This window comes from Sebastes umbrosus, chromosome 10, assembly GCF_015220745.1.
Source record: "Sebastes umbrosus isolate fSebUmb1 chromosome 10, fSebUmb1.pri, whole genome shotgun sequence".
In the NCBI taxonomy this organism is placed as follows: domain Eukaryota; kingdom Metazoa; phylum Chordata; class Actinopteri; order Perciformes; family Sebastidae; genus Sebastes; species Sebastes umbrosus.
The window spans coordinates 6,572,619-6,600,592 of record NC_051278.1 but is presented as its reverse complement, the minus strand read 5'-3'; the positions used below and the strand labels follow the sequence as shown (position 1 = coordinate 6,600,592).

Genomic DNA, 27,974 nt, shown 5'->3' with positions numbered 1-27,974 from the left:
CAGAGACATCCGGGTCACCAGAGGGCGCTGGTGGGAATTAACATACGCCATGACGTTGAACCGGAAGTAGTATGTGACGTTGCCACCAGAGTGTGTGAAGGGTCTGTTGTGCAGCTCTCAGTAAACATCACCGAGGAGTTCATCCTTCATTAGACAGTGTGTCTGTGCTCCAGCCTCCACGCTGCCCGGTCCCGTTCTCCGGTGCTCCATCATGTCTGGGTCTCAGCTGCTCAGACTGCTGCTCAACGAGCGACTAGCAGCGGCTGCAGAGGAGATCTGGGGACTCGTTGAGAAGTCGATATCAGAGTATCAGGATGAAGCTGTCCGCTCCAAGAGAGAAGTCCTCCAGCTGAGACAGCAGATCGAGCAGCTGACCGTCTTAAAGCCTGAAGTCATCTTATTCAGAGCAGGTTTGTGTCTCCATTAATTATTAATTACAACTTTAGTCTGGTTGCTATGTAACGTTATCCTCTAGCTGGTTGCTATGTAACGTTATCGTCTAGCCGGTTGCTAAGTAACGTTATCCTCTAGCCGGTTGCTAAGTAACGTTATCCTCTATGTCAGGGGTCAGCAACCTTTACAGTCAAAAGAGCCATTTTAGGCAAAAAAACAACAACAACAAAAAATCTGTCTGGAGCCACAAAACACTTGAGCATTGTGATGAAGGTAACACAGTTTATAGTCTAAGTATATAGTATGTAACTCTAATGCATTGAGGGCCAAAGAGACAATGTACTACAGAGTATTAGGACCACTTTATTATGGGAAAAACATCTGAGGTTTACAGAATAAAGTCAGAATATTACGAGAAAAAGTCGTAACTTTACAAGAATAAAGTTGTAATATTACAAAAAAAGTCGTAATATTACGAGAATAAAGTCAGAACTTTAAGAGAAAAAAGTCGTAATATTACTAGAATAAAGTCATAACTTTACAACAAAAAAGTCGTAATATTACGAGAATAAAGTCATAATTTTACACCAAAAAAGCCGTAATATTACGTGAATAAAGTCATAATATTAAAAAAAAAGTCATAACTTTACGAGAAAGAGAAATAAGCAACCATTGTTGCCAGATCTCGCGAGAGAAATAAGCAAACAGGTCAATAGAAACAAGTTTCATGTCATTTTTGCATCCATTTTTAGCTTGCAACTTTCTATTTTTCTTGCTATAAACTTGAAATGGAACGTTTTATGTCATTTTTTCTATCCATTTTAGATTGAAACTTTAAATTTTTTTGTTATAAACTTAAAGTTGAACATTTTCTGTGATGGCAGCAAAAACAAAGTTGATCCTCCACCTTTGGCAGATTGAAAACATCCGATTAAAGCAAATCCTACTTGTAGTCTTCACAACTTTATGTGACAAATTCACCTTTGGCACATTGAAAACATCTGACTGAAACACTTCTTTCAAGCTCTTACTATGAATATATTTGTGTTGGATATTCCTGGATTGTTTAACAGATTCTATCATGTGTCCTCTCTGTCTTTTAGAAACCCAGCTGGTCTCTGAGGAACTGCCTCCTTCATTGCAGCAATATGACATTGAGGTGGAAGAGATTCCCGTTGAGCACCTACAGGTCAAAGAGGAGGAGGTGGATTGGTGCATCGATCCAGACATGGAGGCTGATACTTCCAACGATGCTGAAGTCAGACATCCTAAACCAGAACCAGACACTAACTGTGAGCTGCTCTCATCTTACACGGCTGAAACTGTGAGTGTAAACGAAAGCGTCAACGACAAATGGAATGAAGGAGATGGTTCATCGTCGCCTCGTCGGGGTCATAGCGTTGAAGTCTGTGTGGAACTGGAGGAGCCTCCCAGGGAAGAAAAGTCTTGCCGTTTTTGTGGTTTAAATTTTACGAGGGACTCTCATCTTATAAGGCATGTAGACAGGAATCACAAAGGGCACAAAGCCTTTAAATGCCTGGAGTGCAACAAGGAGTTTGAACAAAGGTACCAGCTGGTTCTGCATACAAGAGTTCACACCGGTGAAAAACCCTTCCGTTGTGATTACTGTGGCAAAACATTCAGTCAGAACTCAAGTCGTATTGTTCACATGAGGGTGCATACTGGAGAGAAACCATATTTCTGCAAGAAATGCGGCAAGAGGTTTGCCAGTAGCAATCATCTTAAATTGTGCACAGGGACTCAAAACAAAAGCACAAACAAGTCTTTTCGCTGCACAACATGTGGCAGATGCTTTCACACGGATTCAAACCTGAAGGTGCATATGGAGGCTCACGAGTCATGGAGACAACACGTCAGTGAGAAACAACACGTCAGTGAGAAACTGCAGGAACAGGAGATGGAAGTGAAACAAACTTAAAGCTGTGTGAGAGAACGCCAGAGTCTATGAGACACCAAATATCTTTATAAAATCTGCAATCCAGCACTTGAAGAAGTAGAAGCCTTTACAACTCTTGGGGTTGGGGTATAACACATGCACCGTGTAACTGAAGCTGTGGTCGTGCGTATCGATTGGCTCAATTTCGGTGAGTGCAGGCCAGATTTTACTGCCGTGTGTTTTACCCCCAAAGATATGACGTGTTGATGACGCATGACCCAGCCTCCTTTCTATAGGCCTTGGGGCTGACATGGAACCAACTGGAGAGGAAAGCCCAGGACAGAAGACTCTGGCGGACTGTAGCCAACGGCCTATGCTCCATAAAGGAGCGATAGGCTTTGAATGAATGAAAATATATATATATAGTGCTAAAATGTTAATTAATTTCCAGGTTTTAGGACTCATTCTTGTAGCACTTTGTTCTAATTGTGCTGTTTCAAACTTGTTCTTTTTTATTGTAAAGGAAAATAAAACATAGATGTTGTTTTTCTTACCGTACTTAATGTACTGTATATTTCTATAATATAAAGATGAGTAAATGTTGTTTTGTACGGTATCGAAAAAACAGAGACATCCAGGGCGCCCTGGTGAAATTTAACATACGTCATGACGTTGAACCGGAAGTTGTTTTTTCTTTCTTTAAAAAAAATATTATCAGGGCGCCTGGGTTAGCTCAGTTGGTAGAGCGGGCGTCCATGTATTAAGACTTGGTCCTGACCGCGGCGGCCCGGGTTCGAATCCGGCCTGTGGCCCTTTCCGCATCCACTCTCTCTCTCCCCCCTTTCAAGACTCTATCCACTGTCCTGTCATAAAAATGCCCCCAAAAAATAACTTTAAAAAAAAAAAAAAAAATATTATCAATGAATTTACAAATAATAAGGCAGGCATTACAATTACAAAGTTATCATCAAAACTGAGCAGATATCACATTAGACATAAAATATTTACACGGACAGAAAAAGTAACGCTACACGAAATACTAAATATCTTTCATCTCTTGCAATAGCAAACTCTTCTTTCAAAACTATATAAACTCTTCTAAAAATGGCATTTTTTTGCATCACAGTTTTGCACACAAACACCAAATATATAGCTCTTTATTTACTAGTTGTTTAACTTAAATAATATATATGTTTTTAAGCGTTAGTAGTTCCTGAGTCTACCTCTATGTCAGGGGTCAGCAACCTTTACTATCAAAAGAGCCATTTTAGGCAAAAAAATAATAATAATAATCTGTCTGGAGCCGCAAAACATTTGATCATTGTGATGAAGGTAACACAGTTTATAGTCTAAGTATATAGTATATAAGTCTAATGCAGTGAGGGCCAAAGAGCAAATGTACTACGGAGTATTAGGGTCACATTGAGGGGAAAAAATCTGAGATTTCCAGAATAAAGTCATAATATTACGAGAAAAAAGTCTTAACTTAACGAGAAAAAAAGTCGTAATATTACGATAATAAAATCATAACTTAAGAAGAAAAGAAGTCGTAATATTACGAGAATAAAGTCATAACTTAATGAGAAAAAAAGTCGGAATATTATGAGAATAAAGTCATAACTTTACGAGAGAAAAAGTCATATTACGAGAAAAAAGTCATAACTTTACGAGAAAGGTAGTCGTAATATTATGAGAATAAAGTTATAACTTAACGAGAAAAAAAGTCGTAATATTACGAGAATAGAGTCATATTATGAGAATAAAGTCATATTACGAGAAAAAAGTCGTAATATGAGAATAAAGTCATATTTTTACGAGAAAAAAAGTCATAACTTTACGAGAAAAAAAGTCATATTACGAGACAAAAGTCATAACTTTACGAGAAAAAATTCATAATATTACGAGAAAAAAGTAATAACTTTGCGAGGAAAAAAAGTCGTAATATCATGAGAATAAAGTCATAACTTTACGAGAATAAAGTCAGAACTTCACGAGAAAAGCAAATAACATGTACAATTACTACTTTATAATATTATGACTTTATTCTCGTAATCTCAGATTTATTTTTTTCCCTCATGTGGCCCGAATACTCCGTCGTACCGTACTGTTTATTTATAAAATAGTAGTAAGACGAGTCAATGTTGTTTTGTATGGTAGCGGTAAAACAGCCATCCAGGCCGTCAGGGGGCGCTGGTGTAAATGAACGCTGTACGTCATGACGTTGAACCGGAAGTATTAACGATGCCGCCAAAGAGTTTGTAAAGGGACTTTCATGCAGCTCGAGGAGTATCTCTTCATTTCAAAGTGTGTTAGTGCTCCATCATGTCTGGGTCGCAGCACCTCAGACTGCTGCTCAACGAGCGACTAGCAGCGGCTGCAGAGGAGATCTGGGGACTCGTTGAGAGGTCGATATCAGAGTCGATATCAGAGTCGATATCAGAGTATCAGGATGAAGCTGTCCGCTCCAAGAGAGAAGTCCTCCAGCTGAGACAGCAGATCGAGCAGCTGACCGTCTTAAAGCCTGAAGTCATCTTATTCAGAGCAGGTTTGTGTCATCAATTAATGTCATGTTAGTTAGCCCGGTTGCTAGGTAACGTAACTCATCATTTTCATCTTTGATTTTAGCCAAGCCGCTGCAGGAAGTCGTTCAATTCAGGTCCGGTGTTACGTTGAAATCTGTCCCCCCGTCGCATAGTGTTTACTTCCGGTTACATTTTTTTATTTTTTATTTTTTATTGAGAAATGTACATTACAACAAAACAAACAAACATACAAAAAAATAATGGTCTAATAGTGCTATAGGGGTTCTCTGTAAGGTTAAGGTCCTAAACTAACATTGAAAGCTTCATAGCATTTCTTTTTTTTCATATGTTTCAGAGATGAAAAGTAAAACATAGAAATTTGGACTTGATTTCAGGAATCTATTTTTATGTATAAAAAACTTTCCAAGAATGATTATGGAATTGATTGCCAGGTCATGTACAGGAATCTTTCACAATTGTACCAAATATAACATTTTCCTTTGTTAGATTAGAAAGATTTACAAATTTAGTGGACAACCAAAAATGCAAATCATCCTACATCAGCAAAAATACATTCATAAAATAAATGTTCTGTAGTTTCAATGTGTTCATCACAGAACGAGCAATTATTGTGATCAAAACCAAAACGGTTTCGTAAGAATTCAGCAAAGGGGTATATTTCATTGATAATCTGGTATATTTCACTGATAATCTGGTATATTTCATTGATAATCTGGTATATTTCACTGATAATCTGGTATATTTAATTGATAACCTGGTATATTTAATTGATAACCTGGTATATTTCACTGATAATCTGGTATATTTCACTGATAACCTGGTATATTTAATTGATAATCTGGTATATTTCACTGATAATCTGGTATATTTCACTGATAATCTGGTATATTTCACTGATAATCTGGTATATTTCATTGATAACCTGGTATATTTCATTGATAACCTGGTATATTTCACTAAGAACCTTAAAGTGAACCTCCTTCGCTTTTGGTGCAAATAGGAAATTTGAAGAATTAAGATCTTAGACTCTCAGCATCTTTTTTTAGAGAACATTTTTATAATTGAATTTCTGTTTGAAGAAAAGGGATATAATTCTTTAGTAAAGGTTTGCCGAACGACGTTAGGACGTTAGGTAGTTTTAAGTTAATGAGGTTGTGACCATTCACCAAAAGCGAAACTTCCGGTTAAAATGATGGTGCCATTTATTAGTTGATTCATATTTTGTATTAATTGTCAAAATCTGCAAAGTAACTTAACTTGTCAAATAAATGTAGTGGAGTAAAAAGTACAATATTAGCCTCCATAATGTAGAGGAATAAAGTGGCATAAAATCGAAATACTCAAGAAAGTACTTGAAAGTTTTGCTTAAGTACTTGAGTAAATATACGCATTAACATTCCACCACTGATCAGCCCATATAGTACTTCAAAACTTTATGTGACAAATTCAAAAGTGTTTAACAGATTATAACATGTGTCCTCTCTGTCCTTTAGACTCCCAGCCGGTCTCTGAGGAACTGCCTCCTTCATTGCAGCAATATGACATTAAGGTGGAAGAGATTCCCGTTCTGGAGATCCAAGTGCACCCGCAGGTCAAAGAGGAGCCGATCCAAGTGCACCCGCAGGTCAAAGAGGAGCCGATCCAAGTGCACCCGCAGGTCAAAGAGGAGCCGATCCAAGTGCACCCGCAGGTCAAAGAGGAGCCGGTGGATCGGTTAATCGTTACAGTTATGGAGACTGAAACGTCCAACGACGCTGACGCAAAGACAGAAATCAACCATCTGAAACAGCAGATCGATCAGCTGGCCGTTTTCGCTGCAGTAACACCATTCAGAGCAGGTTTGTGTCATGTATGATGAATTAATGTAATTGGTTGCTATGTAGCCGTATAGCATTGCTAGGCCACAGATTGCTCCAGGTTCAGTTCTTGTCTGCTGTTGATATTTGCAAACACAGGAGCTACAATATTAAACTAACATTAGTAGTTGCAGCCTACGACTCCACAGATATTTTTTGATTGACGGAAGAAGTATTCTGATCTTTTACTAAAGTAAAAGTTGCAATACTACAGTGTTAAAATACTCTGTTGCAAGTAAAAGTCCTGTATTCAAAATCTTAAGTAAAAGTACAAAAGTATCAGCATCAAAATCTATTTAATGTCCAAAAGTAAAAGTAATCATTATGCAAAATGGCCCATTTCAGAATAATGTATTTTATATTACTAAATTAGAATTATTGATGCATTAATGTGTTCATCACTTTATTGTTGCAGTTGGTAACAGTGGAGCTAATTTGAATTACGTTGTATACTGCTGGGTAGAGTTGTTCCAATACCAATAGCAGTATCGGACGCGTTTCCGGTGCTAGTGGAGAGTGTAACGGTAAAAACTCTGTTCATGTTTTAGCCAGGCCATATACCTCTTTTCTCTTAGTAAACATGATAACGTATTTTGTGGGCGGAGCGCTAAGTGGAGGCAGAAGAATTCCCTTAACGTGTTAGCTAAAACTGGCTTTTGTATAAACATATATAGATATATCTATATCTATATATATACTGTATATATAATATAATGTTTCTCTTTATTTGTGTAGTACTTTTCATACAAACATCTGTAGTGCCTCACACAATAATTTGTATAAAGGCTGTAATGTCTGTCTTAAAAAAAAATTCGACATCCGTTCATTCTTGTCACATGATACCACTTTGTGAGTTGAATTATTAATACTAAATATTGCCTAGAAGTTGTCATGAACAGCGTTTTGCTCATCTGACAGAGATCATAAGATCACAGCCGATGCAGCTGTGCCACATGTCATATTTAATTGACGTCGTTTTAAAATGACGGCTCTGAGGCGAGGACGTCTCATTTTGTTAAATGCCTCGACTCCTCTCTCCTTCCGTCTCTTCCTCGCCTCCTCCGCTCCCATCTCCCGTGGGATGGCGACTGCACCTGCATCGCTGGGTAAGCTAACCTACATCTCATATCATCATATTTGAAAGTGTTTGTCAACCATCAAGTTAACTACATAACTGATATTATCTGTATCTATTTTATGCTATATGTACTGAAATAGCAACAGGTTCAACAGCCATTACAGCTAGCCACAATTGTTATGTTCACTATGTTGTTATGTTGACTATGTAATGAGATTAGCAACATGAACGCAGTTTCATTTTCCATCTGACATTGCAGAACTCCACCTTTAGCCACTGCAACGTTAAAGTGATGAACACATTAAATATATATTATTCTGAACGGATAAAAAGTGCATTATCTCTTGTGCGCTAACACTTTACATACAGCAAAAATATACAAAAGCAAGAGTTTGTGTTAAATATTGTCTTATCTCCTTCCTCTAGAGCTCACAGATGGAGACATCCAAGAGCTCCATTTGATTGCCCCGGACGCTGCCGTTCTTACCAGCATGGAAAGCAGCGACACTGACACAGCATCTGACTCTGAGCCAGACGATCCTCCAGAGTTGCCAGAGCCGCTCACTGCCATGTACGACCCCACACTCAGACAGCACACACCAGTAAACATCAGAGAGAAATGTGAGGAGGCCTATCTCAACCTGAAAAGGAACATCCACCCCGACCAGTGTGAGAGACTTGAAGCCGCCACAACACAGCAGGCAAAGTCCCGAGACTGGCACGCTCACAGGGCCGGCAGGATCACCAGCACGACATTTTATAATGCATGTAAAGGTGACCATCTGGACAAAACCACCCTGATGAAAATCATGCACTACCGTGACAACGACCTACAGGATCCAGCAGTTGTATGGGGAAGAGAGAAGAAGGAAATTGCTCGACAGTGCTACGCCGAAGAGATCGACAACAAACATGAAAACGTAACGGTTAGCCTCTGTGGTTTTGTGATACGACCCGATGAGCCACACCTTGGCGCATCACCAGATGGGAAAGTGGTATGTGCCTGCTGTGGGGAAGGGGTTCTGGAAATCAAGTGTCCATATAAGTACAGGAAAGGCCTCCAGGGTGTCGCTGTCAGTGAGGATTTCTGCCTCGACCAAACATTTCAACTGAAGAAGACACACCAGTACTACCACCAGGTCCAACTCCACATGTTCGTCTGCGATGTCCAATACTGTGATTTCGTGGTGTGGACAACTCAGGAGCTTGTTTTAAATCGCATCCGAAGAGATGAAGAGCTCTTGCAGAAGGCTTTACCTAAAGCAAAGCTATGTTATGTAGCTTGTATTCTGCCAGAGCTTCTAACCCGAAGTCAAGACCCAGCCCTTAAACCACCAGTACTACCACCAGAGTTTGGAAAAGGGATTGAGTGTGTGAAGTGCAAACACTTCTTTCATTATAGTTGTGCACAAGTTAAGAAGAGGCCACAGAATTGGCACTGCAGTCAGTGTAGATCCTAGATATAAAACATAAATAACATTTCTGTATGCAAATACTGAGGACATTTCTTGTCACACTTGTTTCACTTCCCGAATTTAAAAAAAAAAGATAAACTTGTATTCACGCTACTGCTGCCTGGTTACCAGTTTGTCCAGCTGCGAGCCTAAAACAAAAGACTGTGCTCTTGACAGAGCGATAGTGTCTTTTCTGCTCTGTGGACCAAGAAACTGAACTCGTTTTCTCTGTAGCGTTACTTCCTGTATTTTTCTATACTAAACAGGTTTTTTTTGTATTAATGCATTTTGATGAAGAGTCATTACTGAAAGTTACTGCTAAGATATAACTTGTTAATGTGACTCTTGGATTGAATTACAAAATGAAATGTTATCACAAAAAATAAATAGAGAACGTTAAATCAAATTACGATGTCTGACATTTTTATTTATAGCAAATAGCCACCTCTTACTTTACAATGTTACTGTACTCTAATGTCATACTATAAAAATAACAATGACTTTGGATGTTACGTACATACATCTTCAATTAAATTCTAAACTTTCTTGACTTGCAAAAAAATTATGTTTCAAATCGACAAACATTGTCGTGTGATTCGTGGCGCAATTCAAACGGGATCAAAAAAATATTTATCCCTCTCCGTTGCCTGACGTTCATATTTTTTTCTGAAATAAGGTCCCATGGGGTCCACCGGAAGGGGAGAGACGTCGGCTCTCTATAGAGGAGAGAGACACGAGCAAGCCCAAATAACCAACTAACAAGTACAAAAAAACAACCTGCTACTACTAATATTTGTAAGCGACTTTTTAGGAAAACATGCCCAAAGTCGGTTATAATAAGCGGACTTGGCAGCTCTGCCCACACTACATTTCATACACTACCTACTCTTTCTTTTCTGGGCACTACAGATTCACAGAGATTGGTAAGAGCACCACACACAATCACCATGTCATCCAAAAGGCTAACTTGGGAAACTGGAATAACAGAATGCAAAATTTTGAAACTCTTCCACCTGCTTATAACTTTCTCTACGTGTACTCTCGCACGAGACAGTCGTCTTGATGAATCTACTCCACACGCGGGTAACGGACTCTTTCCTTTCGTGAAACTTGGTACACGCAAGGTGGCACCGCATGCAGCGAGCTCATCCCTGATCAGAAATCCCCTTTCTGCTAAGATTTCATCTTTCGGCTCCAATAGGTGCAAAAAGCCTGATTCAAGTGTTATTTGCTTGTCTGACACGCTTCCACCGCAGCCTGGAGACAGAAATGAAACTGCCCCTGCGGGTGTTATTCCCACCAGGTACTTAACTGTGTTGTTATGTTTGTATTTGGACCAGCTTTGAGCTCTAGTATTCAAGTCCGTAGGTCTCTCTATGAAAATCTCTGTGCAATCTATTATACATCTGCATCTCTTGAAATGCCGCCTGAAACTTTTTGGCATATTTTTAAGGACAGCGCCCCGACGTGGCCACTTAATAATAGATTTCAATATGTTTGCCATTACAGGCAACCAGGATCTTAGAACGTTTGATATTGTGCATTCAGAAACGTTGAACCTATACGCTATATCTCCGTTACTGAGCCCCAATCTCAGTTTCATAAGGACCACTAATAAGTGATCTTCCAGCATGAGACTTTCAGTTTGCTTCTGCACGCTCTCCTTTATTTTTGTCACTAACCAAGTGAAGATGACTGAAGTTAGCCCGGTGAGAAACAGAAAGTGAGCGGCGTTGTTTTTGACCGTGGAGAACGAGAAGTTTGATTTCCGAAGCTCCTCTTTCAATCTCGCGTTCTCTTCTTTGAGTTTGTAAAAGTCGTTTCTCAAGTTGCCGTATTCACCGCTGAGCTGGTCGTACTTTTGAATGAGACTGTGGTAGTCTACTAGTGGGACCACAATCTCAGCTTCTTCCACTGGTTCCTCTGCTGTCATTGGATCATCATCAACTGGAAGACCTTTGAGAAAACAAAAACAAGTGCTGATAATTCTGTATGACATCCGTAACAAAAACATTATACAGGACATAAAACAGAATTTTAATGTTCTCACCTTGGCAAGGATCCTCCTGCTCCACTGTCGGCTTTTTCCTTTTCCTTTTTCTTTCCAGCCTGGGAAAAATACAGGGCAAAACGTAGAGACTATAATGAAGAAGTCTGCACACAAGAATTACATTACGGTAGTATTCACCACCGTTAGAAACCTCAACTAAACCTACCTCTCCATATTTTCTCCACAAGGAAACACAGAGGGGGCGTAGTCTGGGCTGTCTTCATTCATAGAGGCCTCTCCTACAAACAAATCAGACGTAATTGAAGCTTGCTATCAAAGTGTGTATGGCAAGCCATTTTAACATCTATTAGCTAAGCTTGTAGATATCTGTAATGAGAAAACCCCATACACATGAAGGGCAAAAGTAGTTTGTATTCAAAATGTAATTGCAGATATCTAAAAATTAAAGTTTTGCCCCGTCAAAATAGATACAGATATCCTGAATTAGAGTTTTGACGAGGCAAAATGACGTTGCAGATATCTCTAATGAATATTCAGTCTAGCTAATAGATGTTAAAACAGCTTGCCATAAGGGAATCAGTATCAGAATCTTGTTTATTGCCAGGTGTATCAGGTATACACTAGGAATTTGCTTTGGTTTGTTGGTGCAAATAAGCAGTAAAAATAACAATAGAATAGTTCAAACTGTTAGAATAAAATAAGAATAAAAAATTTTTAATTTTACCAATAGTGTCAGACTAGTTTTAAAGCAAAACCTCTCTACAACACCTCACCTCTGTCTAACAGAGAACTCTCAGCTTTATAGTTTCTGTCTCAACCGGACTCCATCCTGTTGTAGTCCTGCAATAATGTTGCACATTTATTTACTACCTCAATTAATCTTATTTTATAGAAAAATTGTAACACTTTTCTAATATATAGCTTTTCAATGCACACTTTGCCATTGTATATAGTATTTTATTGTTATTCTATGTTCATTTTATATATTTTTTAAGCTAGTTGTAGTAGCCTGGTATATTTATAGTGTATTCTAATATATTCTTGATATATTGTGTATACTACTGTATATATATTATCTATAGTGTTGATATGTATATTTATAGTATATTTACTGATCCTCTGCATTGCCTGGATAACCTGCTGAAATTAATCTGTGATAGTGAACAGTTTCCTTTAATCAATTCTATATCTACTGTAATTTAGAAGTCAGATCAGTCTTTGGAAATGTATTCTTTAATATTAAGTTTGACTAAGTATTTACACAATTGGAATAATATTTTTCTCTGCTGAACTACATTTTGGAGGCAGTTTGTTTTTCTTTTAAATTATCATTAATTTCATTAAGAATTTCACATGTATTAATTTTATATGTTTAATTATTCATTCATTCATTCATTTATTTATTATCGACAGACTGACTGACCTCTTGAATGAATTTGAATGGCCCCATCACGTTCATCTGAATGGTGCTTTTATTTTGAAGTCCTACACGCTCTTACCGTAATGCCTAGGATATACACGTACTGCAAAAAAAACGTGGTAACTGGCTTGACTGTGTTTTTCGAGGTGGAGGCTACGAGAGAGAGCACCTCAGTTTACAATATTCCTCCTAATTTCTGATGAGGTGGGCACGACCAAACTTTAAGACACATATCCATAAGTTACCTACAACAAACACTACTGTATTACAGTTACCTGATATGAAGTGAGCGTTACAGACTCGAGCGTTGTTGATGATCGCTTCAGTCCAGTCTGTGCGTTGTATCGCGTTCAGCCATCGTTCTCTTCTCTTTCTAACAGCTGGGATGCGATAAAACTTAAAGCTGGAGTCAAGACTCCTTCTGTTAGGACAGCCAAAGACACAGCAAGAGGACATGTTGGCTGTGTAGGTTCAGTTTAGCCCGCTACTTTGAGGTGATGTGTATCTTAGTGTGCCTCCAAGCGTTGCTTTGTTTTGCCTCCAGCTCACACCGTGACGTCATCGCGTCGTCGAAACAAAGAGTGTTTATACAGCCCAAGATAGTGATCCTACCAGCTCCTCAACTCCAGTGGTACCTTAAAGCTGCAGTGGGTAGACATGGAGCAGATTAAAAAAAGAAGGAAATCATGCAACTTCATGAACACAAATTAAACTGTAATGGCTTTAAAGGTCACATATCGTTCTAATTTTCAGGTTCATACTTGTATTTTGTGTTTCTACCAGAACATGTTTACATGCTGTAATGTTAAAAAAAAACTTTATTTTCCTCATACTGTCGGCTTGAATATACCTGTATTCATCCTCTGTCTGAAACGCTCCGTTTTAGCGCATTTCAACGTAATTGCGTTGCTAGGCAACAGCTTGGGTCCATGTTTACTTCCTGTCAGCTGATGTTATTTACATACACTGCAACCAGGAATAAACTGGGACACATTTAGAATGTTTATGTTTAAAACCGTGTAATGGTCTAAATATTGTACATTTGTGACATCACAAATGGACAGAAATCCTAACGGCTTGTTTCAAAAGCACAATTTCTGAATACGGGCTGTGTGTGTTTCTCCGTATATTGAGCATTTTGATAGTTTAACAGTATTTATAAAACACTTACACCTGTTTTATACTATAAAAGACATGAAAATCTCACTTTTTACAATATGGGACCTTTAAAAACAAAGTTGATCCTCCACCTTTGGCACATTGAAAACATCTGACTAAAACACATCTTACTTGCTGGTGTACAAATGTATTTGTGTTAGATATTACTAAGTTATTTATACAGCATGTGTCTTGTCTTTTCTGTCTTTTAGACACCCAGTTGGTCTCTGCGGAGACTTTGCCTTCACAGCAGCCAGACCAGCTCCCCAATGTGGAGGACAACAAGACCCATGATTGTCAGCAGGTCAAAGTGGAGCAGGTGGATCGTTGTATCGGTCCAGACATGGAGGCTGATACTTCCAACCATGCTAAAGTCAGACATCCTAAATCAGAACCAGCCACTAACTGGGAGCTGCTCCCATCTTCCACTGCTGAAACTGTGAGCGTAAACGAAAGCGTCGACGACAAATGGAATGAAAGTGATGGTTCATCGTCACCTCGTCGGAGTCATAGCGTTGAAGTGGAGCAGCCACAGAGGGAAGAAGTGTCTTGCCGCTTTTGTGGTAAAAGCTTTGATAATGAATCTTCTCTTGTAAAGCATGTAGGCAAGAGCCACAAAGGGCACAAAGCCTTGAAATGCCTGGAGTGTCACAAGGAGTTTGACAAAAGGTACCAGGTGGTTCAGCATACAAGAATTCACACCGGTGAAAAACCCTTCAGCTGTGATAACTGTGGCAAAACATTCAGTCAGAACTCTAATCGTCTTGCTCACATGAGAAAGTATGCTGTAGGTACACCATCTTTTTGTGGGAAAAGTTTTGCCACAATCAATGATTTAAGATCTTTCAAAGTGCAGAATGAATGTGAAATCACACCGGAACAAGGGAACATAGATGAGGATGACAAAGAGGAGAAGGCCTTTAAATGCTTTGAACGCAGCAAAGAATTTAAACATAACCATCAGTTCGTTGAGCATGTGAGAGTTCACACCGGTGAAAAACCCTTCAGTTGTGATTTCTGTGGCAAAACATTCACTCGGAACTTTAATCGTATTGCTCACATGAGAATGCATACCGGAGAGAAACCATATTTTTGTAATAAATGTGGGAAAAGTTATACCAGAAGAGGGCATTTTAAAACGTGCAAAATGCAGAATGAGTTCAAAGTCACTCCGGAAAAAGGGAATGTAGATGAGGTTTGGAAAAAGGAGAAGGTCTTTAAATGCTTTGGATGCAACAAGGTGTTTAAATGTAAGGCACATCTCATTCGACATGCAAGAATTCACACCGGTGACAAACCCATCTGTTGTGATTTCTGTGGCGAAACATTCACTCGGAGCTCAACGTTTATTATTCACATGAGGAAGCACGCTGGAGGGAAACCGTTTATACTTTTAAGAAATGTGGCAGGGGGTTCACCAGTGGAGGTAGCTGTGCCAGGCATGCTTAACACTGCCCAGAATGATGGAGACAACACATCATTGAGAAACTGCATGGACAGGAGTTAGAAGAGAAAAAAAACTTAGTCTACAAGACACCAAATTTGTCTTAAAATGTGCAGTCCAGTATTTAGGAATGGCCTGTTGCAGCTACAATCTCCCACAAAAGCATACATGTGCTGAAATGTTGTACATTTTTTTTTTTTTTTAGCTGAATAAGAAACTATATTCACCAGTTTCTGTGGATACAATTACAATTTTGGGCTGTGTCAGTTATAATTTGACATCTCGAACAAATATTATAATTGTTTTATTTATGGTGGAGAAGAAATGAAACTGTCCCAAATGTCCTACCCCTCCCCCCTCACTCCACCCAGTTGGTGCTAATGTATAACTTGTGTTCAGATGGTTTACAGATTGGCTGTGACATCACTGCATTTACACATAACTGAGATTGTGTCTTCAGAAGTTAGATGTGATTATCAGCATCCTTCAGGTTTTATTACTTGTTATGTTGTTGTTGTTTTTAATCTTTTTGTTGTTAAGTAGTTACTTCAGTAAGCGTTAGTGCCTTGCTTGGATAACAAGCCCAAAACCTCTTCAAAGATGTTCAACATGGAAAAATCAATGTTTGAGAAGTTTGTCAGTTTTTCCTTTTCTTTAGAGAGCTTGGACTTGTCCAGGAGCCCTTGCTGATGTCGGCCTATAAAGCCTGTTGAAACATCATTATGTGTTATTGGGTTATATGAATAACCACATCTTCACACAATTCAAGTAATAAAGTTCTAAAGAAACCAAGCTGTATTCCTATTGTGCTCATTCAAATGTATTATTTTTTATTGTAAAGGAAATTTCCTTTTGTATTGTCCATACTATGATGAGTTAAGAACTTCTATTTTATATGAAATTATCTGTTCAAAAAATAAAAATAATCTGTAAGGTAACTCCAGCTGTCAGATAAATGTAGTAAAACATTATATTTCCCTCTGAAATGTAGTGGAGTACAAGTGTAAAGTAACATAAAATTGAAATCCTCAAGTAAGGTAATAATTCAAACTTTATTTCAGACACACAGGAGGGTCCATAGCAATAAAAGAAAAGAAAAAGAAACAAAAAACATACAAGATAAGACCACAATAGCTCATCATTCAATTCATATGTAGGCTATCTCGCCAGTGTTTCCTGAGCCTGGATGAGTACCGAGTGCAGCTCTTGCTCGGGCTGGTTAAAAGCTCTATGATGCTGTTCTCTGACTCATCCAAGCGACACATAAAATTATACATCAAATGTCTTAAAAGTGCCTCACATGTAGGATTACCAGAGGACACAAACAGTTGACTCGCACTATGCCATCTGGGAACCTGAAGCAACAACCTCATTGCATCATTGTAAGCCACTATGAGCCTTCGCATACTACTTTTCGTGTAGCTAAACCAAAGATGAGCTGTATACAAAGGTGTGCAGAAAGCTCTAAATAATGAACATTTTACATTTACAGAACACAGAGTACTTGAGTAAATGTACTTAGTTGTTTTCCACCACTAAAGAAGCAGAGGTGTAGTTTCAAGTCTCTCCACTAGGGGGTGATATTGTGTTATGTAGTGAAGATCGTCTATTTTGAAGAGGAGTCACTCTGTCTGTACAAATTCCTTTTCTCGATGAGGAAACTTGGCAGAGTGAGAGCTCTCTACTTCTTCACCTATCCCAGTTAATACCTATGGAGGATGATGACAGAGAGGATGGAGGATGGAGAGACGAGCTGCTGCACAACACAACACAACACACAGACAAGAAGTGACGAGAAGAAGAAGGAGAAGTGAATGAGTGTTGGTAAATAAAACGCTTTGTAGTCCTAGCCAGCTGTTAGACCCGTTTAAACAGCACGTCAACGGTAGGTATCACACCTTATTATAAACCTAGCTTAGCTTTACATGAACAGTCACCTCTGTAGCTAACTAGCCTTCACATTCATGTCACCTGTCTGTCTGTCCAGGAAGAAGAAGCTGCAGAAAATGGCATGACATCAGCTGTTGTTTCTGCTTTTATAGACTAGTCACAAAGCCAGTCTGTTAATGCATATTAGAGGATGCTAATCTCAGTTCCTGTTGGAGGTTTAATACATGCAACTAATCCATAATGAGAGGCTGCTCCAGGTAGCTCAGAGCTGCAGGATCATGTTTCCTGTATCAGTTTACTGACTGCAGACACTTTTTCCACTCCAGGATGGATCAGCAACCAGAAGGGTAGTTCAGAGAGCTGGTGATAGAGGATACAAGAAAAGAGGATATGTGAACATTTGAGATTGTGCAATAGATTTATAAAGTTGTTTTTTTCACTGCTTTGCAGAACAATCATGTGTGCATGTTCCTCTATTTTAACACTGGATGTCTGGACTAAAAAAAAAATCTGTAATGCCTCAACTATAAAGCAGGAAATTATAAATTTGTATTCAACTTTTGCTCTCATTCTTGCTTTTTGGGGGGAGTTTAATCTTTGTCAGACATGAAACTGATATCTGCATGCAGGGAATGAAATAAGCACCTGTCACCGGCCACATACAGGGTAAATGTTGGCTGTGGCAGGGAAAAATTTCAGGTCACCTGCCACCATAGCAGGTTTTCCTTATATTAAAAAATATCATTCTTAAAAAGCAAATCCTAAATTAAAAATAGTCAGGATTAAGGTTACATGATCCATATTCCTACTGTCTGTTACCACTGACTCAGTGTTTACTAGGGGTGGAAGAAAATATTGAGTATTGCAATATTATGTTTAGTGATACTGTATCGATTCTCAAAAACCTTGTATTGATTTCTAATTAATAGTTTACAAGCAAAGATGAACTCAGTCAATACTTTATTTTATTTGCAAAGATAAATGCAAATCCTACTATTCTGATTGCATAAAAAAGTAAAACATTTTACTCAAATTTTATGCATTTGGCGGTGTGTTTTTTTATTCCATGACCATTTTCCTAAAATTAGATTTTAAAAAATCACAATATATTGCCTTGCTTACAGTACCACAATATATCGCAATATATTGAATCGTAACCCCTGTATCAGGATAGGTATCGTATCGTCAGACAGCCCTACCATTACAATTGTAATTGTAAAATTACACGGCTTTGTTGAATACTCGATTCTGGTTGGGTCAATCACAGCGTGCTACGTCTATTTCTTTATAGCAGACCGTTGCTATTGGCGCAGTTCTGATGTCGGACTCTGGTGGACCATTTTTGTGTCAAATTATTGATTAGTTAAGTAAGAAGCCGTGTAATAAGCAGGATAATGTACAGCGAGCGGGTCATTGTTGTGAAATAACAATGACAAAATAACAAAAACAACACATACTCCAGTCCTGACCACAGCTACATTCATTCTGATGGTGGTATTTCACCAACATTTCTCTCCTAACACACTCAGAGTCCTAGAAAAGACAGACAATCTTGTGCTGAGCAATTAGCATCATCAACACACTGAAACATTTTCTTTGATTCTCAAGAAGCTGTTGTTCATGATGCTCCTCTTCCTGCTTTTTTCCTCTCCTAGGTGCATGAGGCCTTCAGGTCCTGCTAGGAGAACCCATGGAGCCCGACATCATGCCCTTTCACTCCTCCTCCCCCCCTCCGCTGGATGATGACGACGATGGGAAGACGGGATCAGAGGAGGACGAGTTTGGGGACTTTGGGGGATTCTCCGTCGAGGTGTCCTGCTTGCCCTCTGGGTCTACCGATTCACTATCCAGCCTCAGGCAGTCTTGTCCCACCACAAAGCCAGCCGCACATCAACCCAACTGTAGCTTTAATCACCCAGTTGAACAATCACAGCCCACATCCACCGTAGACTCGGGGTCCGGCAGGAGCCAGATATATGTGGAAGGGCAGGAGTGTAACGCCGAATCATGTGTGCACCTCACAAATGGGTACTCTGTCGCTGTGGGTGAATGCTCTCCCAGGGAAGAAACGGGGTTTGCTGATTTCACTGTGTTTACAGAGCAGGCAGCGCATCCCTGGTGCTGTGGTTTCTCTCCCATGGACAGCAAAGAGCAATGGGACGGCAGAGGGGAAGGGACAAACAGCTTGCGTGAACAAATCTGTGATCCGGGACGGGATGTTGTTACGCACTCTGAGCCCAGATCTCATTGTGCATGTGAGGCAAAAGGAAATGTTTGCACCAAGGTCAAGCACTGTGAGAAAAGAGATGCAGCACCACCTCAGGACCACCATCAACCTCAGGAAGCTGCAGCAGCTTTGGATTCTCCACCCGAAGAGCCTCGTTCTGGGGAGGATGAGCCTGGGGACAGTCGGAGAGAGACGAGGCATAGTTTTAATTCTTTACAAACCACAGAGGTGCTGGAGGATGGCGAGTCAGACGAAGACAGAGAGAAGAGCATTTCTGTTGTCCCTCAAACATTCAGTGTGTACGAGTCTGCTTCAGAGGACCTGGCGTCCTTCTGTGACGATTTTTCATTTGAGGGTCCTTCTGCGGACTCTGAACCAAATGTTTCATCTCTCGTTTCACAAGACGGTCAGACGGACTGGGACCAGACTGATGATGACGAGGAAGAAGAACTGGGAAACTACAACATGGCAAATCTCACACAGTCCAACGCAGAGATTCATTATTGTGACCAATCTGCGACTCAGGAAACTTCTGCTACCTCCAACCAGTCACAACCTGGAACACATACAGAAGATGCAGGCTTCAAAGGCTGTAGATTTGAGCATCACAGGGACCGAGGGTGTGCCCAAACAGCTGATGCAGCGGTGCCGAGTCTAGGAAACCTCCCACCGAGTGACAGCTTTGCTGACTTCTGCTCGGCGCCCACGCAGGAGGATGGAGAGGGGTCGTGGGCGGAGTTCAAGGAGGGAAAAACTTGGACGCAGTTCAGAGAGTCAGTCAGCAGCCTGCAGACTGATGGGGACATTGAGGAGGAGCAGGACTGTGCAGGGAAATACGGGGTTTCCAGGAGGAACAGCTGTAAGGTGGGAGACATTTCAATGAAAACTGGCTTTATTATTGTTGTTCTTGTATGATGATAATTAGCGTTTCCTTTAACTCTGCCTTAAATTAATTTAATAAATGAACCCTCTCCCTTGTTTTTCTGGCTAGGCGTCACTGTCCTGCCGTGTCCAGCAGCTTCTCCTGGCCAGTTTTCCGGAGGTAGAGGTCCCAGCAGTGGAAGATGAAGAGGAGGAGGTGCTCAGCCTCGGTGCTCTGCTTCACGCCCGACACCTCCCTGAGAGCGAGGAGGAAGAGGAGGAGGAGGAGGAGGAGGAGATACCTGAACTCAGATCTCAGTGGTGAGGACGACTCTCTGGCAATGCTGGTTGATGATGATGATGGTGGATGTATTAACAGTCTGTGACATTTTCAGGATGCAGCATCTCCTTTTTTAATAATATTGTCTCTGAAGCCACCAAAATTGCTGCTTTGTCATTTTCTCACTATTGTTCAGGATTCGGCGGGGGGTGTGGCGGCCACATCAGGACCTCCACGATGCAGTCGGCCTCCAGTTTCAGTGGGGAGGTTCCCACACAAACAGGACTCTGCTCAGGTGCCTCGGTGTGGAGACGAGGAATATTGTGAGTTTGGCAAAACATAACAAATACTGTTCATCAGTGATCCAAACAATAACTGAATAAACAAATTCATACCACAACATTAAAACTGCAGTGCGTAGAAATGGAGCAAATATGATTAAAAAACGTTATTTTTATAAAAAGGTCACTATGTCCTGCATTCAGGCAAAGCATAGAGATGTTACAACATAAGGGGCAGAATAGAAATCTTTATTATTTAAGTTAGATGGACATTATACCAAAATGACTACCTCTCAGCCTTGGTAACGTGTCCCACATTGTCCCACACAAACATACTCTTTGTCCCACATTTGGTTTGTTGGGATCTGGTCACCCTACAAGCTGTCACACTCCTGTTGGTTGCTTTATATAAAAGTCTGTTTTCATTTTGTTTGTCTTTACCTTTTGAAAGGTGTTCATTGGCATGAAGAAGCAGCCAGTGACTGTGCCTGCTTTCGCATCCAGCCTGGTGAGTCAACTATAGGAAATGTGAACTAAATTAATTTGGCCTTATTGGGCCAAGCATTGTTAATGGTGGAAGACGAGTGGTTTCCGTGTTCATTACCATTGACAGTCTATGTTCCAAACCTTGTTTTCTTTTAAATTTCCATCCCACTTGTATCCCCCATCAGGGAATGCTAGAGCCCACCAAAGATGCTGCACTAGCTGTCTGTTCTCCAGGACACACAGCGGTCACAGCACAAGCACCTCGGGGACCTCGGGACACACCGGACCCCTCAACAGATTCAATGCAGGTAAACGGTCTTTTTGATTTGATTTGATTTGATTTAAGAGACTAGAGGATAACACATGAAGCTACTATGTGGGAAACAGTCAGTGTTGTTGCAAGTTCACACTAAACAAGAGCTAGTTCAAAGTTCATAGAACTAGTTCATGTTCATAGTTCACAATTTAGACTATTTAACTATATATACAGTATATATATAAAGTATATACTATATATATATGTATAATTTTTTTTTAAACTCGCTCTAGCGTTGCATAAGTGACCGTTTTAAATGCTATTTCCTGTTTTCTCTGCGTGTGTAGGAGGCGCTCTCTTCCAGCCAGCTGGACTGGAGCAGCCGTGGCCTTAGCAGCTCTCAGGACGGTACGTCCCCTCGCCGAGCCCCTCACTTCTGGGGCTGGAAGTAGACTATCAGCCATCCCCTCGGCATGGGTGGCTTCTTCTATTAAGCCTAAACCTTTGAGAGTTTCCTCTGGACTCCTCCTCACTTCCTCCGGGGCATGTTCTGCTTCTTTTTAATTTACACTGTGTTTCCCCTTCGTTCACTCAGCGGCTTTGGGTCACCACAACGTTTTGTGATGTATTCCTCTTGTGAATAACAGTGTTCAAAAATTGTGACACTATAATTAGATTTTTCCAAACAAGAGATATAACACCCAAAAGACCCCCAAACTAGGAATCAAAGTGAGACAGATGTGCAACCAAACAGAAACATTATTGTTCCAGAACAATTACAGGGGAAACACCGTACTGGCTTCCCTTTTCTTCTTCCTTCAGCTACTCTAGTGTCTCATCTTTACCTGCTGACACCTTTTACAAAGATTTATCTCAGTATTTATCACTCCCAGTTGTTATGGGGAAACACATCCTGACGTGGTAACACTTGATATGGGTAAAGGCTACTGAAAACACGATGTGCGTACTGTTACTGTGCTACTTGATGATTCTGAAGTGGATTTTTTTTAACACAAAATATCTGAGGGTAATTTGCTAAATTAATGTCACAAAGCACTAAACACTGAAGATGTTTACCCCACTAAATATCAGTCAGTTTATGGAGCATGGTCATAATATGTGCCATGATGATTTAATGGATGTGTTTATCCAAAGGAACATTTTAATTTCATTTATTGGTGGCCACTGCGGAGGTTGAACTAACTCTTCTAGTATTAATATTGTTGTCTACCTCTTTCCCAGTGCATGACTATATTAATCTCCTAGCATCATCTTTATTTGACACTAAAGTCTCTTTAACTTTTTGATGGTAACTATTTATGTGTTCATATTAGCTTGTAAAGGGTTTTGTGTTACCTTCAAAGACAAAGAGAAACCAAAAAAGACATTTTAAAAATAAAACAACATCAGTCATTCTTTGCTCAGGAAATATTTGATTTAATAAGAATCAGATTTAGTACAGTAGTGTTTACACAGAAAGGATTTGTTTCTAATTCAACACAAATTCACACATAAATTTATTACAGTTCTGAGTGAACTAACTGTATACAGAGAGTTTTCTTTGGTAAATAGAATATAATTCACTAGAGCTTCATTGTAGGGACTGTTATCAATCAATAAGCCGCTAAGAGACTAGGCTCCTTACTGTGACGCGTTAAACAAATCCATACTTAAATCCGTTTGACTGTTTATTAAATAAAAAGAATGACAAACAACAACGGTTATGGAAAAATTAAAGTAGAAAAACGTCCAAGCCTGACTCCCCCTCTTTGTCTAAATCACGCAGTCCAAGTGACCAGGTAAAATAAGTGAAACCACACCCCTGTGCCAATTAAAGGAAGTGATGTTAACCAAAAGAACATGTGCAACCTAAACAAATAATAATGGGAATAATAATGATATAATAAACAACAGTTTTAGCTCCTACATTCAGATATGGATTTGTAAGTTAATGATGGATGATCAAGGAGTAGATCTAACAAATGAGATAAAAAAAATCCAACTAAACAAAAGAGAGACCATAAAAAAGCATGAATTACAAATTTCACTCATGAAGTGTTTAAAATGTGAAAACTAGTTTGTTGTTTCAGACATGCTGCTTGTAAAAATGAGGATTAATCGAAGTATTAATTGACCACAATCTGACTTTGCATTTCAGGACAGTGATAGACAACAAACTTTTGCTGCTGTGTGTTTTTGAACACAAAAGTATAAAGAAAGAAGAAGTATAAAGAAAAGCTTTGTAGAATAACCGTTGCTCATTACGAGAAAAACAAGAAGTGGTAAAAGTCACTTTTCTCCTCCAGTCTATATAGGAACTGTTCGCCTGACTGTCAGTTCCATATTTGGTATTACAATGTTGATTTTGACAATGTTGATTCATCAACACGCTGACATGTTGGATTTTTAGCTCTGGTTTGCAGCACGCAAGCTGTCGCAGCTGATAAACATGTTTGGATCCCCCTCAAGGACCCCTGGTGGTCCCCAGACCCCACTTTGAAAACCACAATCCTAGAAGATATGTATAGACAACATTAACATTTAGATTCAACAGAAGCACCCTCCTGGGTTAAAACAGAATCATTTTGTCCGTTCTGTTTCCATGTTTGATGAGCATTTATGACAAATGTTCAGTTATAAATAACAAACATTGACACCCGATCAGTGTTGTAACACTAAGTATGGCCAGCAGAGCGCGCTGTATTCTCTGTAGGCGGCTCTGTAAAGTGCAGCACAAAGGTCAAAACTAAATTATTCACTGTAGGAACAAAACAAAAGAATTGAAGCCTCTAATACAAAAGCACTTAATATATTTAAAAATATTTGTTTGTAGTCTTATATTTATTTCTTTATTTCCTTTTCCCCCCAATGCTGTTGGTTATATTAAATCTGTCTTTGTATTTATTCTGTTATCAGGTTAAATGTGTGGGAGAAGAATTATTACTGCTGTCACTTAATGCTGCTTTTCTTTTTGTTACTCCCTGTGCACTGACGCATAATGCTGTATGGTGAAAAGGATAAAGGATTGTTACTTTCCAAAGCACTTCAGTTTGGAAAAGAAAAACAATCATACCTGAAATCAGTATTTCATTACCAATCAAAGGTGTCTATACAACTGCAGTTATTTCATAATGAGTTGTGCCTTTATGCCAGCAATTGTTTTCTAAACAAAGTACTTTGGACCTATGTAGTTTGTTTTCTTCAGATTTACTGCTCAAATCCAGATTCAATGCACTGCAATAAGGAACTTATAGGAAATCCTTGTAAATACTGAAATAAATCAGTCGATCCTTTCTGCTTGGTTTCGCTTCTCTTCCCTCAGCTTCTTTCCTCTCTCGTTGGACGCTGTCACGTTTCTCTGTGGTTGAATGCAAAGTTGGAGTATTTTTTAATAAGAAAAGGGGTTGTTAAACTGTTTAGAAGTCCACCCTTTAATTAAAAGTTGTGTAATTTTCAAGAGTCTTGCAAGAAAGGAAATATTTGTTATGATCTTAACTACTAAATAATTGAAAGTGTTGCAACAGCATATAAAATGTTCGAACATTTTAACAGATTAAAAGTTTTTTCAGTTAGCTGCAACTACTCTGACGTTCTTATTTGACAACAAAATCAAACTCAAGCATCTGATTATTATAGTTTTGCATATAATCAAGGTGGAAGTCCGACTTAAGAACTGACTTCAGAAGCTATTTGGACCACATGTGTCATGTTATTTCAATGTGAGGATTGTTTCAGTGACCTTAGAGTTGGATAACAACAGCTTTGCATTGTTTTGTTTGCTGTGTCTGCCACTCTCTCTCTTTTCCCCTCTTTTCCCAGTAAAAGGAGAAAACCTCATTCTCCTTTTATGAATAAGAAATCAAGTACATGTCCTCATTTTCAATTATGTCGAGAGTACAACAAAACTGAATAAATACACACAGAACATAATTAGCAAATTAAAAGAAACAATCAGCCAGACAACAATAGAACAATGTTAAAAACAGTTATATTCAAGAACGGAGTAGTTTGTAATCATGGATTTAAAATCACCTAGAGGTACAAATGTGTTTAATTTTCATGTGTTTTGTAAACTGTTCCAAGTTTTTGCACCAAAAGCAGTTTCCCCAAATTTAGTGTGACTTCAAGCTTTAGCCGATCATTTGAACGAGTCGAATAATGACTATAGGACCAATTTAATAAGGATTTGATGTATGACAGCAAATTGCCTTTAAGGGTTTTATAAATAAATAAAAAACAATGCAAATCACATCTTACTGTTAGAGATGCCCACCCAAGCTTTTCATACGAAATGCAATGATGAGTAGAATAACTGGCACCGGTATAAATCTTAGGGCGGAGTGATAAACTGAATCTAAGGGTTAGAGAGTGGAGGCAGAGGCGTGTTTATAGATAACGTCACCATAATCCAAGATTCGTTTCCTACAGAACATAGGAAAATTAGCTCTGTTTCTGTACAAATATTAAATTTTTTTGTCGTAGCTTGCTAAGTGTGTCAATGTGAAATTTAAATGTACGTTTTTTGGTCCAGCCAGATGCCAAAGTATTTATACCCCGAGACCCTGTCAATACTAAGTCCATTCAGAGTGGTATTATGCAAACTGTTGTCCACAGTATCTCTGGCTCTAGAGAATAACATACATTTAAGAACTAGTTTCAGATTAAAAAGTGTGTTTTGCAATTTGTCAAAGGCTTGTTGTCCGATTTCAGTGGCTGAGAGTGCAGTATCAGCAAAGCAATACAGCACTGTGTCATCCGCATAAAGATCCCTGCAACAATCCTCACCCACTGTCTCCCCTTGTTAGCACAGACCGCTCTGCTCTCAACCTGGATTATTTTGGTCCTGATGAGGAGAGCAGATCTTGCAGCAGCAGCAGCCATAGCAACAGTCCTCCTCCAGGTCAGCATGTGAAACTGCACAAATGTTGGATTTTATTGTCATTCATGAGGTTTATGTTCAAGCAATTGTTAAATTTAGCTTGTGGTGTGGGTGTGTGTAAATCCTCTTGACACTCATTGAGTTTCATGTGTGTTTTTTACACACACTCACATGTAAAGGAGTTGACCGTGAGCTGTATGAGTTGACCATCAGTAAACTGGAAACCTGCACTAACAGCAGTCACATGGAGGACACTTTAAATCGCCTGATGTCCGCTGCAGAGAAAACCAGCACTTCAGTCAGGTCAGCTCCATGTTACATCCATGCACTTTGCATATTTAGTTTTATTATCATACAATGGAACAAAAATCGATATCATACACAAGCTTCTCTTTGTTGTAATGCAACACTGTTTGTGTGTGTGTTTCTCATCAGGAAACCTCAGCAGGATGAGGAGCTGAGTGAGGAGGCTGGCGAGCTGATCTCTGGACTGCCTAACCTGTCTTTCATGCAGTCCAAGGTCCTCATGTTCCCAAGCATCCTCCTACCCGAAGAAACCCCCAAATTACAGTGATGTGTGATGTCCTCACACTATTACAGTTAATGCAGGATTCAAGTATTCTAAACGAGGCCTTGTGGACTCTAAAACAGAGAGTTGCTCCGGTCAAAATACTCCACCTGCCTCCGATCTTCAGTCTTTATCTTAAGAAAATTGTCAGCGGATGGGCAGAATACCCTGTCATGTATCAGCTCATGCATTCATTTCACTGTACAATAATCTGCAAAGTGCAAAGAAAGAGGTCTGAAAGAGGTCTGCTCTTGTTTGTTTAAGTATTACTCTTCTTAAAGTCGTTTGTTGTGGTTTATTTTGTTAACTTACACATATACATATTTATTTGCTCTAGAGAATGTTACAGCAAACATACCAACTTAAATTTTGTTTGATTGTGTATTTATTTTTATTATAAAACATTTTTTATGTTAAATTATTTTAGACAAATAGTGATATGGGAGACGGAAAAAATGTACTTTCTGAATGTTTGATAAAGTGGCCTTCATGAAAATGCAATATGAGTTTATACTTCTTCTCTTTTTATCTTGTGGTTGTGGACCGTCAGCTAGTAAAGCTGGTTATTTGGGTTTTGACAGTTTTAACCTGTTTTTTTCCCCACAACAATCAATGTTGTTCCTGAGCAAATGACAGAGGAAAATAAAACATCTGAAACAGCGTCAGGATGCCTCTTACTGAACATTCACTGTATTTATGTGAGTCACGAGCTTTCATCCCAACTCAATAATTCCAGCAACGTCTACAGTTTACACACTTTCATACATTTACTGATCAATTACAATCATGAGGGTGTCGCATTTTCATTTTTAACCACCTGCAAAAATCTAACTTTTTAAAACCTGCACTGTTTAAAATCTGTGAAGGAAGGAAAGGTTATTATTTTTTTATTGTATATATGTTTTTGTTTTTATTTTGTTCTTTTTTAAATTTTTATTTATTATTGAATTGACGCTTTATTCCTAATATTTCCTAATATTATGACTTTATTC

At 39.1% G+C, this 27,974-nt stretch overlaps 4 protein-coding genes across 7 annotated transcripts; 3 read left to right on the top strand and 1 right to left on the bottom strand.

Annotated features, from left to right (window-relative positions):
* The first annotated feature begins 176 nt into the window (after positions 1-176).
* LOC119495386 (zinc finger protein 180-like) lies at positions 177-15,836 on the top strand. The gene is made up of 3 exons (XM_037781782.1): positions 177-410; positions 1,497-2,367; positions 15,348-15,836. The coding sequence occupies exons 1-2, from the start codon at positions 212-214 to the stop codon at positions 2,330-2,332; spliced, it is 1,035 nt and encodes a 344-aa protein (XP_037637710.1). The 5' UTR covers positions 177-211; the 3' UTR covers positions 2,333-2,367; positions 15,348-15,836.
* LOC119495382 (zinc finger protein 271-like) lies at positions 4,445-15,836 on the top strand. 3 transcript variants are annotated; one of them, XM_037781777.1, is made up of 4 exons: positions 4,445-4,835; positions 6,327-6,424; positions 6,491-6,671; positions 8,194-9,627. In XM_037781777.1, the coding sequence occupies exons 1-4, from the start codon at positions 4,613-4,615 to the stop codon at positions 9,225-9,227; spliced, it is 1,536 nt and encodes a 511-aa protein (XP_037637705.1). In that variant the 5' UTR covers positions 4,445-4,612; the 3' UTR covers positions 9,228-9,627. The 3 variants fall into 3 exon arrangements, with proteins under 3 accessions (XP_037637705.1, XP_037637703.1, XP_037637704.1); XM_037781775.1 differs by lacking the exon at positions 8,194-9,627 and adding an exon at positions 14,023-15,836 and having other exon boundaries at positions 4,480-4,835; XM_037781776.1 differs by lacking the exon at positions 8,194-9,627 and adding an exon at positions 14,023-15,836 and having other exon boundaries at positions 4,482-4,835; positions 6,524-6,671.
* Positions 9,628-13,342, bottom strand: LOC119495384. The gene is made up of 4 exons (XM_037781779.1): positions 12,928-13,342; positions 11,438-11,510; positions 11,272-11,330; positions 9,628-11,177 (listed from the first exon to the last, which is right to left on the bottom strand). The coding sequence occupies exons 1-4, from the start codon at positions 13,106-13,108 to the stop codon at positions 10,093-10,095; spliced, it is 1,398 nt and encodes a 465-aa protein (XP_037637707.1). The 5' UTR covers positions 13,109-13,342; the 3' UTR covers positions 9,628-10,092.
* A 1,069-nt stretch (positions 15,837-16,905) lies between the features above and the next one.
* On the top strand, positions 16,906-27,932 carry LOC119496175 (aftiphilin-like). Of its 2 annotated transcripts, none has more exons than XM_037783296.1 (10): positions 16,906-17,078; positions 18,800-20,235; positions 20,363-20,553; positions 20,709-20,835; positions 21,245-21,301; positions 21,465-21,587; positions 21,883-21,943; positions 26,346-26,435; positions 26,594-26,717; positions 26,850-27,932. In XM_037783296.1, the coding sequence occupies exons 2-10, from the start codon at positions 18,835-18,837 to the stop codon at positions 26,986-26,988; spliced, it is 2,313 nt and encodes a 770-aa protein (XP_037639224.1). In that variant the 5' UTR covers positions 16,906-17,078; positions 18,800-18,834; the 3' UTR covers positions 26,989-27,932. The 2 variants fall into 2 exon arrangements, with proteins under 2 accessions (XP_037639224.1, XP_037639223.1); XM_037783295.1 differs by having other exon boundaries at positions 16,907-17,139.
* Positions 27,933-27,974: the final 42 nt, after the last annotated feature.

Bases quoted from the DNA above. Each gene is read 5' to 3' on its own strand.
- LOC119495384 (XM_037781779.1), bottom strand. From the start codon at position 13,108: ATGTCCTCTTGCTGTGTCTTTGGCTGTCCTAACAGAAGGAGTCTTGAC. The intron at 11,511-12,927 runs GTAACTGTAATA...ATTTGTTTGTAG, and splicing joins TAACGCTCACTTCATATCAG to GAGAGGCCTCTATGAATGAA. The intron at 11,178-11,271 runs GTGAGAACATTA...GTTTTCTCAAAG, and splicing joins GCAGGAGGATCCTTGCCAAG to GTCTTCCAGTTGATGATGAT.
- LOC119495386 (XM_037781782.1), top strand. From the start codon at position 212: ATGTCTGGGTCTCAGCTGCTCAGACTGCTGCTCAACGAGCGACTAGCA. The intron at 411-1,496 runs GTTTGTGTCTCC...TCTGTCTTTTAG, and splicing joins AGTCATCTTATTCAGAGCAG to AAACCCAGCTGGTCTCTGAG.
- LOC119496175 (XM_037783296.1), top strand. From the start codon at position 18,835: ATGGAGCCCGACATCATGCCCTTTCACTCCTCCTCCCCCCCTCCGCTG. The intron at 20,836-21,244 runs GTGAGTTTGGCA...ACCTTTTGAAAG, and splicing joins GTGTGGAGACGAGGAATATT to GTGTTCATTGGCATGAAGAA. The intron at 21,944-26,345 runs GTACGTCCCCTC...TTGTTAGCACAG, and splicing joins CCTTAGCAGCTCTCAGGACG to ACCGCTCTGCTCTCAACCTG.
- LOC119495382 (XM_037781775.1), top strand. From the start codon at position 4,613: ATGTCTGGGTCGCAGCACCTCAGACTGCTGCTCAACGAGCGACTAGCA. The intron at 4,836-6,326 runs GTTTGTGTCATC...TCTGTCCTTTAG, and splicing joins AGTCATCTTATTCAGAGCAG to ACTCCCAGCCGGTCTCTGAG. The intron at 6,672-14,022 runs GTTTGTGTCATG...TCTGTCTTTTAG, and splicing joins AGTAACACCATTCAGAGCAG to ACACCCAGTTGGTCTCTGCG.